Source organism: Sceloporus occidentalis, unplaced genomic scaffold (assembly GCF_023333645.1).
Source record: "Sceloporus occidentalis isolate IW3139 unplaced genomic scaffold, rSceOcc1.0.p SCAF_17, whole genome shotgun sequence".
NCBI lineage: Eukaryota > Metazoa > Chordata > Lepidosauria > Squamata > Phrynosomatidae > Sceloporus > Sceloporus occidentalis.
Window position 1 is genome coordinate 15,159,181 of NW_028316997.1, and position 16,769 is coordinate 15,175,949.

General features: G+C 37.2%; 1 protein-coding gene across 1 annotated transcript in view; it reads left to right on the plus strand.

Annotated features, from left to right (window-relative positions):
* LOC149302879 (chloride anion exchanger-like) overlaps positions 1-15,341 on the plus strand; it is a 31,776-nt gene extending 16,435 nt beyond the window's left edge. Inside the window, exons 6-20 of the mRNA XM_089482085.1 lie at positions 1,102-1,254; positions 2,887-2,969; positions 3,096-3,243; positions 3,468-3,581; positions 4,975-5,052; positions 5,576-5,671; positions 6,801-6,907; positions 8,374-8,443; positions 8,531-8,623; positions 9,184-9,279; positions 9,576-9,812; positions 10,338-10,392; positions 11,112-11,257; positions 12,429-12,494; positions 15,318-15,341. Of these exons, the coding sequence (XP_089338211.1) occupies positions 1,102-1,254; positions 2,887-2,969; positions 3,096-3,243; positions 3,468-3,581; positions 4,975-5,052; positions 5,576-5,671; positions 6,801-6,907; positions 8,374-8,443; positions 8,531-8,623; positions 9,184-9,279; positions 9,576-9,812; positions 10,338-10,392; positions 11,112-11,257; positions 12,429-12,494; positions 15,318-15,341 (1,566 nt within the window). The remainder of the gene's footprint in view (positions 1-1,101; positions 1,255-2,886; positions 2,970-3,095; positions 3,244-3,467; positions 3,582-4,974; positions 5,053-5,575; positions 5,672-6,800; positions 6,908-8,373; positions 8,444-8,530; positions 8,624-9,183; positions 9,280-9,575; positions 9,813-10,337; positions 10,393-11,111; positions 11,258-12,428; positions 12,495-15,317) is intronic.
* Positions 15,342-16,769: the final 1,428 nt, after the last annotated feature.

A 16,769-nucleotide genomic window follows, 5' to 3' on the forward strand; every position in this document is an offset into this window, starting at 1 on the left:
GCCGGACAGCTCTTCGTGTTCATCTTCATGTTCGTCTTTGTGGGGGGGAAAATCTTTGTATTCCACGAATATTTGCTGGTTCCTGTGTTCAGTTCAGGCGAATATTCGTTGACATTCTTCGTGTTAATACGGGGTTAACACTGTATGCAGCAGCTTTGGCACCAGGATTTTAAAGGTCCGTACAAGCAACTCTATTGGTCGCTGGCAGGGGCCTCCTCTGCCATCAACCAATGCAGTGCACCTGCTCTTCATTGGTTGATGTCAGAGGAGCCGCCTGCTGGCGACCAATAAAGTCACTCGTACAGACTTTTAAAATCCTGGCGCGGTGAACCTCAGCCTGGGGAGACCACTGGTCTCTCTGCTCCAGGAGTTAAAGGTCTATATGAGCAACCAATAAAGACGGCGGAGCGTGCAAGTGAATCTATTGGTTGCCGTCAGGGAGCTCCACTGGCATCAACCAATGAAGGAGCTCCATTGGTCTCCCTGCTCAAGGAGTTAAAGCTCTGTACGAGCGACCAGTAGAGTCGTTCGTACAGACCTTTAACTCCTGACGCTGAAACTAGGCCTGGGGAGACCATTGTAATCCCTACTCCAGAAGTAGAGGTGCATACAAGCGACTCTATTGGTAGTCGGCAGGGAGCTCCTTCATTGGTTGATGCCAGAGAGGCTCCCTCCCGGCAACCAATAGAGTCGCTTGCACCGACCTTTAACTCCTGATGCTAAAACTTGGCCAGGGGAGGAAACAAGAGTTAAAGGTCCATTAGAGCGACTCTGTTGGTTGCCGACAGGGGCCTCCTCTAGCATCAACCAATAGAGTTGCTTGTACGAACATTTAACTCCTTGCGCTATCCTACCAATTTCTGCTCCCATTAACCCCTGCAATGCTGCGTACCAAGGAGATTAGTTGGAGATATTAACGAAGATGAAGATTCTTTGTGTTGTGTGTCTTCGTCTTTGTGTACGTTTTGCCGCTACCATGTCTAACAACAATCATTAATATGATTACTGTTTTCTGATTACTAGAATTTGATCCTGAATAAGTAATCTTTATATTGATTTAAATAAATATTTATTTGTTGTTAAAAATATTCTTTTTTTTAGTCACTGGAGAGCCTCTTTTCACAGATAACAAAAACAAATATCGCTGATCTTATAATAGCTCTTATTGTGATGGTTTTTGTATATATTTTCAAAGAAATAAATGACCGTTTCAAGTCAAAGCTTCCAGTACCAATACCTATTGAAATCATAATGGTAAGCAAGCTATTGCCTGAACATTTTTTATCATAATACATAGAGCAAGACAACATTAATATGAATTAACTATTTAGTTACGGACTTTGTATACATAGTATAAGCTATACATCAATGATAATGAAACTCAGTTGATGTAGAATGCATTGCTACTTACATGCCTTAGGGCAGGACAAGAGGTTGGTGTATCTTTTAGTGTATTTTACCCCATATCCCTCTGATGTTGGTGGTTGGGGTGAGAGCATAAATGGGTTTATTACCTAATGCCCCACTGCTTCAGTGCTCATGTGAGCTTGTGTAAATGTGTGTATGTGTAAGTGTGTTGTACTAAGTGTGTATATGTGTTTATATGTTATGGTGAGTGTGCTTGTGCTAGTGAATGTATTAGTTACCAAGAGGGGCAGGGTGACATGTGCTGGATGCACTGGATTTATCTGACCCCACAGGCCAGAAAGTGCCATCCCTCTCCTATTTGTGAGTGTTAGCATGCAAGGGCATGAAAGCTCAGTCGAGTCTGGTCAGATAATCCTTAATCATTCCACTCTTTTTGTGAATTGACCCCTATGAGTGTCTAAGTGGAAGAGCACATTTAATGGACATAACAGAAGCAGGCAGTAGTAAATGTTAATTGTAAACCAATATATATTTTTGGTTTAAATGTCACCTCTTTATATTTGTTCTGTATTTTAGAAATATGTAACTATCTTAAGTACAGAAGGTAATGCTTATAGCAAAACAGACAATTCAAAATTGACTGGATTCAGTTGTGAAATTAAAAGGTAACTAAGTCGCAAGTCAAAAGTATTTTGTTTGACCACCAAAAACAGTTATACAAGACCTTAGAGGACTTTTCTTTAACTCTACTTGTTTTTTATACCAGCACAAAAAACCATATAATCTTCAACTGATTACTCCATCTTCATTGGGCCAAAAGAATCCCATTTATTTTATTATTAAGCAACTGAATAGCAATCTTTGCTACACTACAATGAAAAATGAGATTTAAGATAATGGGTCAATTTTATTTGAATGATTTTTCTAATCTATTGTTTTCCATAGAAATCTATGTAAGGTTGTTATTTAGTTGTGAGGGACTTAGCAGGGTCATAGAATGTGTATGATCTTGCAGCTGTAGTACTTTGGCTAACACTGTGATCGAGATAAGATCTGCATAAGGTAGTTGATGGAGTGTGCGTCTTTTATTACATTTTGTTAGAGTGAGCGTGAGTCAATGTATGGTGATATAATGAGTGTGTGTTAATGTACGGTGCTAGAGTGAATGTGGGTGTGTGTTACTGTATGGTGGGTTGTGGTGTCAGATTGTGTCTGTATGTGTGTATATGTGTTAATATAGGATGATACAGCGAGTGTGTGCCACTAATCCTATGCTCACATCTGCTTGTTATATATTTATCTCCAGCCCAATGTGTGTAAATTATTTTCAGGGATATCTGTGTCATATTAAAAAGCTACCATAAAAATAATAATAAATAAAAGTATTATACAAGAACCAGCAGTGCTACTTAATCGAAAAAATTCACAGTTGCCCAAAAATGCTATCCTCTGAATTAGTCGATGTATTCAAATAACACAAAACACTTATCATGTTTGGTTTTTTTTACATTTTTGCAGACTATAATTGCAGCTGGAGTGTCATATGCGTTTAATTTCCAAGAAAAATACAAAGTAAATATTGTTGGTCCTATTCAAAAAGGGTATGTATTCATACTGTTTTGTCTCTGTATTTTTTTTATTTTAAAAAAAGGACTAAATAATATACCAGTAATTTAGGAATAATTAAATGATTATTAATACTGGCTAACTGTTGTTTATTTGTACAGATATCAAGCTCCCATGGCACCAAGTATATCGGTTTTCAAAGCCACTATTGCCAATTCTTTCTCCATTGCTATTGTTGGATTTGCTGTGGCCTTTTCTGTTGCTAAAGTGTATTCAATCAAGCATAATTATAATGTTAATGGCAATCAGGTAAGTAATTGCATTCATAAGCACAGCTGATTATCTGTGTTCTATGTTGTGTCATTGTATATATATATATATATATATATATATACATAAGTTAATATAAGCCATTTAAGGCCATTACTGGTATTAGCATCTGGGACTTTATTTTAATTAATATAACATTTTATATGTGTATGTGGGGTAAAATGAGTATGTTTCTGAAATGTTGTAAATGTTGTCTTTTGCAGGAATTGATAGCATTTGGGCTTAGTAACATACTTTGTGGCTCATTCAGAGGATTTGCAGCCAGCACTTCTTTATCAAGGTCCTCAGTACAAGAAAGTACAGGAGGAAAGACACAGGTACCTTTGCATAAGTAATTATTCTAGGGGCGCTTGTAACCATCGATCTCAATGACTCGGAAAAACAAAAAATATCAAATACGAAATAATAGTGTAATATGGTCAAACACTTTGGAACTTCAGGACATATTACACTATTATTTCGTATTTGTTAGTTTTTTTCCCCCGAGTCATTGAGATCTATGGTTACAAGCGCCCATAGACAGAAGTCTTGTTTGTATCATTTTTCAACATTCCGTGGAGAGTGTTTTTAGGGCTGCAGCTGTAAACTCGGTCAAAGGAAAGGAAAGTATTATTTTTGTTTTCTCACAAAACATTTGTTTTCTCGTAAAACATGAGCCAAATGAAGTGCACACCTATGTGCTTTTTGATGCTAACACCACTAAGCAGTAGGATCTGTTCATGTTGTAGACATGGAAACTACCAAGGTAATTTATTGGATTAATTTTGATGCTGTTGCCTTTTTCCTTGTGAACAAATGTAACATATTATTGAAAACATTAGTGTTACTTTTTTATGTAAACAGATACCGTATTGGCCCAAAAATAGGCCGCACTTTTTCCCCCCACTTTAAGTCTTTAAAGTGGGGGTGCGGCCTATATTCGGGGTCTAGCGCCCGACGCCCGGGACATGCAGTTCCGGGCGCCGGGCAGGCTTCAGGGTTAGGATACAGATCCCCCGCAGCGTTGCAGGGGACCTGCATCCTACTCTCCGATGCGCTCAGACAGCCTCCGCTGCCGGCACTTTCCACGGGGGGAGTGCCGGCACGGGAGATTGTCTAAGCGCATCGCGCAGACGTTCACCTGCTGCAGCGATGCGCGCGTAAACAACCTCCGCTGCTGGCACGTCTGCACGATGTGCTTTAACAATCTCCCTTGCCGGGAATTCCCACGAGGGGAGCACATCGTGCAGACGTGCCGGCAGCGGAGGTTGTTTGCGTGCATCGCCGCAGCCGGTGAACGTCCGCACGATGCATTTTACCGGCACCGGGAGTTGTATACGCGTATTGCGTAGATGTCCCCCTCCGGTCCCGCAAGACACCCGGGAGTCTGCTCTGGTAAGTCGGGGGGGGGGGGGACAGAGTGGCAGCCTATTTCGAGGGGGGGGCAGAGTGGCAGCATATCTCGGGGGTGGGGGGGGGGCGAGTGGCAGCATATGGGGGGACAGAGTGGCAGCATATCTCGGGGGGGGACAGAGTGGCAGCATATCTCGGGGGTGGGGGGGACAGAGTGGCAGCATATCTATTACAAAACCTTTTCTTTAAAAAAGCACCAAACTTTTAGGGTGCGGCCTATATCCGAGCCAATACGGTATATCAATATGGAATCCAATTCTTGCAAACATACATTTACATTATATTCAAATATACATCTATTCAATTATGTTACTACAGGTTGCAGGGATTATATCAGCCATACTTGTTTTGATAGTGACTTTGGCTATTGGATACCTACTTGAACCTCTACCAAAGGTATGTTTTCTTACTTTTAGTAACTATGTATAGAAAAAACCTCTGTTTTCTGTAATAATAAGATAAATTAAGCACTTAGATGTCTGAACAACATAGGTAGAGTACATTGTGCAGCATTGTGTTACAACGTATTGTACAAGTAGTTTAGGGAACTGGAGTAGCAGATGAGGGGGGTCAACTCAGTTGAGTTTATAGTCTGTGGGGACTGGTGGTTTAGTTAAACAAAGACTTGTACTCACATTTGCTTAATGCTAGTCAAGATTGGCGACCCAAAATAGCAGAGAATCGAACATTGTTAGTGGAAAGATTTAACTCAATATGCCAATATGCTCCCAGAACTCTTAATGGCTTACAACAATCTTTTTATTCAGATAGGAAAAGTCAATGAATGCTGCTTCATAATTTTAGTATAGGGGCATATTTATTGTAGTCTAGGGGTTCAAAGGAAACATCATACAAGAAAGACAAATTTGTTGTTTCTAAATGGTTGCAAGTATATATTTAACATTATTCTTTATTTTAGTCAGTTCTAGCAGGCATCATTATAATAAATTTAAAGGGAATGCTGATGAAGTTTAATGAAATTCCAGTTTTGTTCCAGAGAGATAAATATGATTGTGTAAGTATAATAACTTTTCTTATAAATTACATTTAAAATTGGGTAATACTAAACTTGTGCATTAATTTTTGGGTGAACATGAAAACGAACACGAAGGGTGCGTTTTCTTTGTTCAGCCTGAATTCCAAAGAAACGAACATGGCGGCGGCAAAACATACACAAAGACGCACACCACGAAGAATCTTTGTGTTCGTCTTCGTTAGTACAGTATCTCCTAACTAATCTCCCTGGTCCCTTCCCCTGCTAGCCTACCTTGTCTACACAGCATCGCAGGGGTAAACAGGAGCGGGAATCCATAGGATTGCACAAGGAGTTTAAGGTCCATGCTATTGGTTGCCTGTGACTCTATTGCTCACACGGCCCTTTAACTCATGGAAGCCTAGTTTCGGCATCTTAAGTTAAAGGTTCATACAAGCAAATCTATTGATGGCTGGGAGAAAGCTCCTTCATTGGTTCATGCCAGAGGAGCTCCCTGCCGGCGACCAATAGTCGCTCGTACAGACCTTTAACTCCTGGAACCTCCAAAGGCAAATTTCCACCATCAAGAGTTAACTGTCTGTACAAGCGACTCTACTGGTCGCCGGCAGGGAGCTCCTCTGCTCCTTTTCATTAATCCATTATGAAGTGATCAAGTCCTTCTCTAAGGTTGGTTGAGTAGGCTTCACATAAAATCCCCCAAAAGCTAAGTTGTGGGTTGATTCTTAAATAATAAACACAAATTCAACAAATTTTAGACCTGAATGAGATCACACATCATTGCTTGAGATTATGTGTCAGCATATGAGGTTAGAGTGTATGCATGTAGGTGTATAGAGTTAGCATGCATTTGTGTGTGAGTGTGTGCCAGCATATGATGTTACAGTGTGTGTGTTAGTGTTTGGTGTCAGCATGTCAATGTGGGGGTTTTAGTGTATAGTGTTAGCATGTCAGCATGTACTTTTTGGTGTCACTACATATGTAGTATGATGATAATGTGATTGTGTGTTTCAGCAAATGTTGCTAGATTGTGGGGTTAGTGTTCCGAGGGATTGGAGGGAGATAGAGATTACTGTATTCTATTTTAAATATCTGTTATTTTGCATCCTTATAAAGTACCAATATCTTAATAAAAATTATTATCTTTTTGCAGCTTGTTTGGATATTGACTTTTATAGCTTCAGTAATTCTTGGGCTGGATCTTGGGCTTGCAGTTGGTGTAGGAATTGAGCTTCTAACAGTGGTTTTCCGTGTACAGTTGTAAGTAGAGCTTTGTATTATTAAGCTATGGTTGTAATATATATTATAGTATGGAAAACATGAAACCAATGAATATACACAGATGTTTTGAGGTGAATGCATGCCTGTTTTTAACATGAGTAGCTGTCCTGGGCTTAGGCCTCTTTTAGGGGCCCATGGTACATGTGCCTTGAGCCATTTAACTGCCAACATAGGCTGGAGGTTTGCGCCACCACCAACCCTGACCTTTCCATAACTGCATCCTCCCTTATAGCTGCATTACTTGTAGTGCATTGGGAGATGACATCCTTCAAATGATGGATAGGAAGGATTTGTGTAAAGGTCTGTGCCAGTAATTTCACATTCTTTTACCTCACACTTAGGTACAGGAAGCCCATGACAACACATACACAGAGGAAATGTTGACTGTGTCCAATCTAGCAAATGCTATTACAATAGGGGAGAGTAGAAGTTAACAATGATATGAAAAGTGACAATACACAAAAATTGACAATAACATTGATTAATGTAAATTCTGGTACATATGGATAAGTGGGCCCTGCTCTTGTGAACGTAGTCTAGTGGATGAATCACAATGCAAGGATATGATGCATCTGTATTAAACTGCCAGATGAGAGGGTCTAGACTGCCTTATGGGTAAGCTGGCCCTTCAATTAAAATGATAATATAAAAAATCATAAGAGCAATAGATAAGTCCTCAAGAAAATATTTAGGCCATATTTTCAGATTTGTTCCCCAAAACCCCTAACAATTAACCACCACAACTGATGTGGCAGGATCTCACCCATAGCTGTATCTATTAATATTAATGTTTATTTACTTATTTTAACGATACGCAATATACAAGTCCAGCACAAATGCTAAAGGAAGCTAATTTACTCAAATAATTTTCACTGATTTAACTGTTGCATACACTATGGACTAGTGACACCTTCCTCAGCAAAAAATGTTATGATAATATTTATTGGCAGGAGGCATATTTGACCTTTGTATTCACATTTGCTGGCGAAAATAAAGTATTACATTGTTTAACAGATGATCAACAGATCATTGTTCAAAATAATTGCCAGTTATGTCAACATATTATATACCATCAAGTTTAAGATGAACCAGTCATCATCATATTCTGTACAGTTCTAGATCTAGCAAAATCACTTGCAAATGTACGATTAAAATAAGACAAAAAAAATGCTTTTTATATGTTTTAACCTACAGACCCCAAGAGTAGGGAAATTACATTGTCAGTAATTCCAGTGCTTCTACCATTGCAAATATGATCTTTGTCATGGAAAATATAAACTATACACTACACTTTACTTATTTGATGACTTAGTCCAAAAAATAGTCTGAGAAAGTAAAAGTAATAATAAAAGGAAGACTGTGTTCTTATATATCCCATGAAACACTGTGTTGTAATAAAATGATTAACCTTAACATGACTTCCTGGTATTACTGATATTTTACAGTCCCAGATTTGTGGTGCTAGCCAACATCTTGAAAACAGACATCTATAAAAATAAAAAAGACTACAACAATGTAAGTGTACTGTATACTTTCCTTCCTGACAATACCATGGAGCTACATTACCTTATAAGATTAATTATATGCATTTATTCTACATAGATGCATGAGCCAAGTGGACTGAAGATTTTCAGATGCCCATCACCAATATTTTTTGCTAATTCGGAGTTCTTCAAAGAAAAACTTATAGCTGCTGTAAGTAATATTTTTATTAACCTAAAGAAGTGTGAGCCAACTGGTGCATCAGCAGAACAGAACTCACAACAGCAAGGCTTTGTCAACAAGGACAAAAATGTCCACTCCTTCACATTTTAAAGACATGGCCAAGCCAGTTGTTGGGCTTGAGTGCAGTTAAAATAATATCTATCTTTCTTAACTATATACTAACCTGATTTATATGATCTTCAAAGATATTATTGGTGAAATTGTATTTTTTATTAAGGTATGAAAAATGTACAGATATAAAAAACACATGAAAGGCATGCTTATATAGCAACAATACATATAAATATTACACATTAAAACATTAAAACACATATAGTTAGATACAGACTACGCCAATACACCATGTAAACATTACTACCATAAAACAGCCGATATATGAATAGGCATCTGATGGTCCATTTAAACCAAGATCTGAACTTTTGGTCAACATAAAGAGGGATTTCTTCTTTTTAAGTGATCATTGGCGGAATGTTAGGTCCACTTAAATTTGTAGCATGTAAAAGTTATTATCATTTAGTATTCTTTTTAAGGCTGGCTTTAATCCACTGTGGGTGCTTCGTAAGCGCAATAAGGCTTTGAGGAAAATTAAGAAGCTGTTGAAAAAAGGAGAGCTACATGTGACATCAGTAAGTAACCAATACAAGAATGCAATGAACAATATGCAGGGGGCAAGGTAGTAAGCCAACACGTTGTTCTCCAGTTTTTATCTGCAACTTAATGCTCAGCTAGCCATATACATGATCATCTTCATTTAGGGTGACTGAAGAGCATGATGTAAATTGTGATTCCAAAACACCTATTTAGCTATTAAGTTGACCTAGGATAAAATAATAATTCAGTGAAGTAAAAAGCAGTAAGAGTGATTTTCCTTTGATGCTTTATCAGTTATATTCAGAATGTGTTCTAAATTATCACTCTCCAGAAAGGATTGATCTGCACGTCATATGACTACAAAGAGTCTGATGATGAAGAATTAGACAACAACAGGTTGGAAGAATTAGATCAGCCTACAAACACAGCTGATTTGCCTATTGACATCAACTGGAATGATGATCTACCAGATATCCTCAGTGTTCCCAAAGTTGACATACATAGTTTGATTATTGATTTTGGAGCAGTGTCATTTATTGATATGTCTGGAATGAAAGCCCTAAAAGGAGTAAGTACTATTGGTACTTGTAAATATATATCAAACAAATCATCAATGTTCACTTAGTAGGACAAAGTTAAATGAATAATAACCTGCATTAGGAATTTGCAGGATAATCTTCAAAAATAGTTCATACCACATAAAATATCTCATAGTGAATAACTGACAAAGGGCTTCAATTTTATGTGTATATTATTGCACAAATGGAGCAGATATGAAGAGTCTCCAAAATTTTTCCTAACTCTTAGGACAACGCCATCTTGAAAGAAATACAGATGGCTCAAGGAAGGTGTAAAATATACATACTTTAATTGAAATGCGGAACCTTACATTTCGATCCTCGACCTAGCAGTAAAATTTAGTTTGAATATGAAAGTCCAGAAAAAATATACAGTATGTGTATATATATATATATATATATATATATATATTTATATAGATAGATATAGATATACTGTATACTGTACATGTACCAGCAAAATATTGATTAAATGTACAAACTGACAATAATGATGCATAATAATATTTTTACAGATTTTGAAGGAATTCATAAAGATTGGAGTAGATATATACATTGCTAATGCTGATGGTAAGTTATCATCTAAAATATATAAAGATATTCTAAAGATGTGTGTCAAACACGTGTACAAAATAATGCCGTGTGCATTAAACTTTTTCTTACAACTTTGGGTCTAAAATGCAAGTCCTTGTCAGAGTTGCATGTGGATGCACCCTGGTGGATTACTAATTTAATACACTTGTGCAGGCAAGCACAAGTTTGTTTGCATTATTTTAGAGGCACACCTGTGTGCTACCACAATATTAACCACCCTTGCAATCCAGGTACAATTGTGTAAAGGGGATTAATAAATTGGTTGAGAAAGAGACACATGATGTTTGGGTACCACCTTTCTACCTTTCTCAAGGTATAGGAAGAGAAGCGGTGCTAATCACAAGAGATAGTGCTACAGGCAGGACTGAGAGAAGATCACAGTCAGATACTGCAAGGCCCTCGGTGGGGGGGGGGGTGATCAAGGGCTTAGGGGCAGCCTTTGTCCATTATCAGATGGGATCAGATGCTTGATCTAACAATTCTACTTCCTTAAATTCCATAGATGATGTTCATTAGTATGCCAGCAGAAATAACCAGAGTTATCCTCTAATGGTCCTCTAAAACCATACCGCATACAGGAAACACAATAATCAGAAGAAGAAGAATATTATACGTGATTAATTTGAATTTATTTTTTCTCTTAATTATACACTGACATTGTGATGCCTTTGTTAATTGTGACTTTTCTTCTATAGGTGGTGTTTTAGAGAAATTGAAAAGGAGTAAATTTTTTGATGATGACATAAAAACATCTATGTTTTTCATCACTGTCCATGATGCTGTTCTGCATGTTCTTGAAAAAAATGGTTTGAAAAACATAACACAGAGAGGCCAAATGAAGGTAACCAACCAATACTACCCTCCGCAAATATATTTGATACTTACTAAAGCAGACCTGACTACAAAAATGTAAAAGAATAAAAATGAACTTCTTGAACCACTACTATGGTGCAAGGATATAGGTTGTAGGTAATTTTTTTAGGACAAGATGTCCAACATGTCCAACAAAAAACTGAGTGGCCATCAGGCATACCAAACAGAAGCTCAATTACACTCTTTATTGCCTCTAAAGTACTCCACCCCATACTTTTTCCTACTGGAAACACACAGTCGAAGACAAAGGTTAAGGGTCAGAGAGTTTCTAGGTATGGCTGCAAAAGAATGGTTATTAAGTGTTGAGGGCTTAAAATATGAGTGACTTTGTATATCCACCTTACATTTCATGTCCGAGTAAGTCTAGGTTTTCTGCCCAAGGAAGAGAGGTGACAAGCTATTACATATGCAATGTCCATTGTTCAAGGAGAGGCGTGTTCACCTACACACCCAGCCATTATCCCAGGTACCCAGTTAATCATCTTCAGTGGTGTATTCACCTTTGGGGCAGCCCGACCTGGGGTAGCATCACCAGTTAGCTACGCCTCAGGTCAGTGCTTGTATTTTCTTCTTACTATATTAACCCTGGCTTCTTTTCTGGACTATGCTATCTGCCTCTGGCCCCTATTGTAAGTTACCATCTATTGGGCCCAGCTTGCTTACTGGACTACGTCTCTGCCTCTAGCCCCCACAGTGAATTACCAGCTACTGACCTCTGTTTGCCTATTGGACTACGAACCTTGTCTCTTGTGCTGAGCCCTGCTCCATGGCTCCATCACCCGAATCCTGACAGGAATCCTGTGCGCCTTCAGAAATCAGGTGCACTGCGCCTTAATGAAGTCCATGGAGACTGTGCTGTGCATAAATAGGTCAGTTAGGGAGATCAAATATCTTCCTTGTAACCGGACCAATTTTTGTACCGAGGGGCCTAGTTGGCCTAGTCCAGGATATGTCACTGATCATCCTTACATTGCCAACAATCATCTAGTATGCATCATGAAGCTAGGTACATTTTAAAATTTGTCATCCCGTGTATTAATACCTAAATGTTTAAAAGCTGAATATATCAAAAACCTGCTGTTTCACATTAAATTGTTCTTCTTGCCCATGTATGTTTATTCTGTTACTTATTTTTAAAGGAAACAGACAGTATTCTGTTGTCAAGTCCAACCACTAATGGAACTATCTACAAGAACAATCATTCAGTGAGTGGTATTTATTTTCTATTTTCAGCAATGCAATCATACTTTAGAAATAAACACATAATCTCTACCTCAATTATCTGATCACTGTGTCAAAACCCAATATAGAAAATATGTAAGACATGTACAATAGAATAATTACAATATCCCTTGGTCAAGCTTGAGATCTATTATCCCTCACACACAGGATTTTTAAGACTCTGTTTCTGTAGGTTTCGGACTTCAAGTAACACAGTTATATAGTGAGATAAATAAAGAGACCATGAACTCTAAAATGCTATCTGAAGCAAATGCTGATAGCAGAAACCACCCTTAGCTGGTGCTCATGAATGCCTTTTGCTTACATTTTTTGCCAAAGGGACCTTAAAAAATATTACATCACCATGTTTGTGTCCATCCCATACATAATTGAGTACCTGGCTTATATGGTTAGGGAAAGAAATAGAATTAGGGAAGACAGCTTTGCTCCAGTCAAATCTGACTTACCTAATGAAATACTTGTGTCACAAACTCTGTTTTTTGTCACAAACCTACAGTCCATGTATGGAGGAAGCCCGGAGTTTTCATGTACCCAAGTGGCTGCATTTCAGATGAATTTACGTAAAAGACACCACATCTGAATCAAAGACTGGCTTTAATGTCATGTAAAATCTCAGAGCAACTATTCTTGCCCTCATCTGTATTGTTGGAGTTATATGTCAGATTTCTGTCCTAAAAGAGCCTGCTAAGACTGTGCCGGGATAGTGCAAGACTATCTTCTGTAACAAGTAGTAAAAGGTTGGGAGTGGGTATAAATTGCACCAACAGGAACAAGTCCTTTCTTAATAATAATAATAATTGTTTCCACAATAATGGCAACACTAAAATGACACACACGAAGCACACTTGTATATCCTTTAAGAACTATATCTCATAGATTCCATGTACTCCTCCATTGTAATACTAAGATTACTATTGGTTTCAATCTATAAAAAACAATGCATAGCAGGTAGGATGCATTTATAACACCACATAGCTCCACTTCAACATACACTGACTGGTGAACTACCTGTCACACCTGATGAGACCTGATGAGATACACTGTAAGAGACTACACATCAATTTAAGTTAATAGAAAATATACACAGCAATCATACATAGACATTATATATACAGGACCATAAATTATCCTTTCGGGTGATATAAATGCATGCATAAAAAAAAAAAAAATTCTCAAAGATGGTAACTGCAGGACTAACATGATAGGGGGAAAAAAACTTTATAGAACTGAAGTGTGTTTATTGGTTGCTACCCATGTTCATCTAATGGGAAAAAAACTTGGAATCTCTGTAGGTCCTTTTTTGCTATAATGTCCATTCGTGTAAATCGAAAAACACAATTGGAAAGTTTATTACATTGCTCTGTACTGTCCGGCAAACCTAGTTCTCTCTCCCTTCATGCATCCTGAATTGTACTCTTGTATGTACACTGGGTTATTCTGGCTCCTCGTTGTCTTTTGACACAGATGCACTTGATTGCCCTACAGCTTCTCCTTCTCCTGTGTCTCTTTTTTGGGTATCCAAATGAAAATAGTATTAGTGTCAGATTCATCTGATGAGGAAGTATAGTAAGACTGGAAATATGTTTTCCATCTGGGTGCATATTGGCAATTATATACCATATGATTTTTATAGTCCAATTGTACTCTAGAAATTTTTTTCTCTCTTCTTAGTTTAAATCCATTACAGGCTCGCGGCAAACTAGATGTATATTTCTCTTTCAGTACCAATTCCCCCATATTCCATTCTAATTCCGAGATGTCCTTTTGTTTTTCCTCTAAAGTCTCTCTCGTGAGAGGACTGATAAAGAGAAGTTGAATGCCATGGATGTTCATTTTCATGAGGCAGGACATAGCTCTGTCTCATGCTCATGCTGTCTCATGGGGGTTGGAAGCAATGCCTGTGCAGTCATGAGGGGGTGATAGACATAGTAAACATACTGGATGTTGGAACGCAATGTATTAGGTAAATTTAAAAATAAACAGAGAACTTAATTGGTCCACAAAACTCTGAAATTAATTAATTAGTATGTATGGTCCTGTATATATACTTGTATGATTGTTGTGTATATTGTATATTAACTTAAATTGACGTATAGTGCCTTATAGTTTATCTCACATATAACCGTGCTTATGCAGAATTGAGCTAGTAATTGTATATTCAAATAAAGTACATAATATTGAATAGTAGCATGATATATCACATGCTTTAAGTATACACTACTAAGGGAAGGTTAGAACTTTGGGCACTAAAATTGATCAGTGTAAGCTGAACTGGAGGTATATGGTGTTGATTATTACATGGGGTCTAATATGCATCGTTTTTATGGATTGAAATAAATATGAATCTTTATACTACAATGCAGGAGTAAGTGAAATCTATAAGCTATGCTTGCTGAAGGATATACAACTAAGTGTTTCAACTTGATCCTGTTCATTTCAATTGATAGCCACTCCCAACCCTTTACTACTTGTTACAGTAGCTTGTCGTACTTAAATTGGTGTGAGCGGATGCTGAGTAGGACTTATAGATTTATTTTTGCCTGGAAATATGACATCATATACCAGAGCTCTGATATGAAATGCAGCCAAGGAAAATGGTCCTCTTTGGCAAGGTAAGTCTGGTGTAAGCTGCTCTGGGTCAGGGCTAGGTCAGCACTCTCAGAAATGGGATATTGTTTGCCTGTGTGTAAAATAGTAGCATTCACTTTTTGTGACTTAAATATTTATCTTTTCTACTGAATAATGCTATTATGTGCATTTGACCATATGTTTATTATTTTTTTCAGATTGGGAATGAAACAAGATTCTAAGGATATATTTTATTTTCATCACCTAGAAATGTATAGAGTCATGCATTTACCATATCCAGAAATTGCAGGGTTCTCAATAGTTTTTATTACATGTTTTGCAGTAGTGGAAAGGATACAATGTGTAAAAATATAAAAGTTGGTTTCAAAGAGACACATCTTAAATATATGTAATTCAACATATTTTGTTATATTGTAAAAACAGTTTGTCATTTTTTATCATTCCTTATTGTGAAAAATAAAGGTTAAGATGTATATTGAAAAGGTAGCAAATATTTAATATGTTTGTTTTTAAGGAATACATAGAATGCATTTTTCTTAAGGAAAACATTTTACATTTTGAATGACAGACTTTGTTTGTCCATAGTCCTACAAAAAAGGCTAGCTTTGAATTTATTTATTTTGTTTTTTGTAATGTTATATACATTATCTTGTAACTCTTCAAGACTATATCAAAATTAGGCTTTTTGTCTGTATAGGATATTTCTTTCTTCATAAAGAACAATAAAAATGTATGTTTCTGTATGAAGTACATGTATAAATGTACATTCGTTTTTACAAAGCCGTTAAATTTTTACATTAGGTATGATGGGATTGCAACTCTAATTTTGAACAAATAAACCAAAATTACCCACAAAAGTATATATTGCTGTAAATCAGACAACCCAGACTATCCTATCAGGGGTATTTGGGCACTCTTCATGCAGCTATTTGGCCACCAATCACTGTCGAAGTTGGCTGCACATCCGTTTTTTTTTATTTTCTAGGGTCATATCCATCCTTTAAATAGTACCCTATAGGGTAGTATTTTTCATACTTATGTCTTAAGGGGTTTTGGGGTTGTGAACAAGGGCAGGGAGTTATACCTTTAGATGTTGTGCTAGGACAATGGGATGTAAGAGTTTTTTTATTATCTTTTTTATAATTTCTTTTTTATTTTATTTTTTTGTATTTTTTTATGTTTCGTATTTGTTTTTTTTGCATTGTTATCAGTGCACTATGGTTAGAGGTCCTCTTAGGAACCTCTTGAAATTGTTATTTATGCCAGTGATGTCACAATAACATCACTTAGCTCACTTTATTAATTTTTTTTGTTCATTTATAGTATTATTGTACTGATTTTTTTATGGTTCCAAAAAAAATCCCTAACACTTTTTTCATCTTTTTTTTTGTTTTGTTTATATTTTCCATTTGTGGGAAGAGTGCTACCCCCCTGTACCAATCACACTGTGATCTCCATGCAAGTTTCCATAGACAAGCAGGAGGAGCAATCGGATATCCCAGCAGAGTCTAGACAGGGGATATCCTGTCCTTCGATGACCTTCCGGGTGACATCAGTAGTGACGTGACCAGAAGGGAATGCCCAGGTTTTAACCTGGGCATTACAGAATGTATTTTAAGGACATACAGGTACTTCTTTAGGGGGCTGAA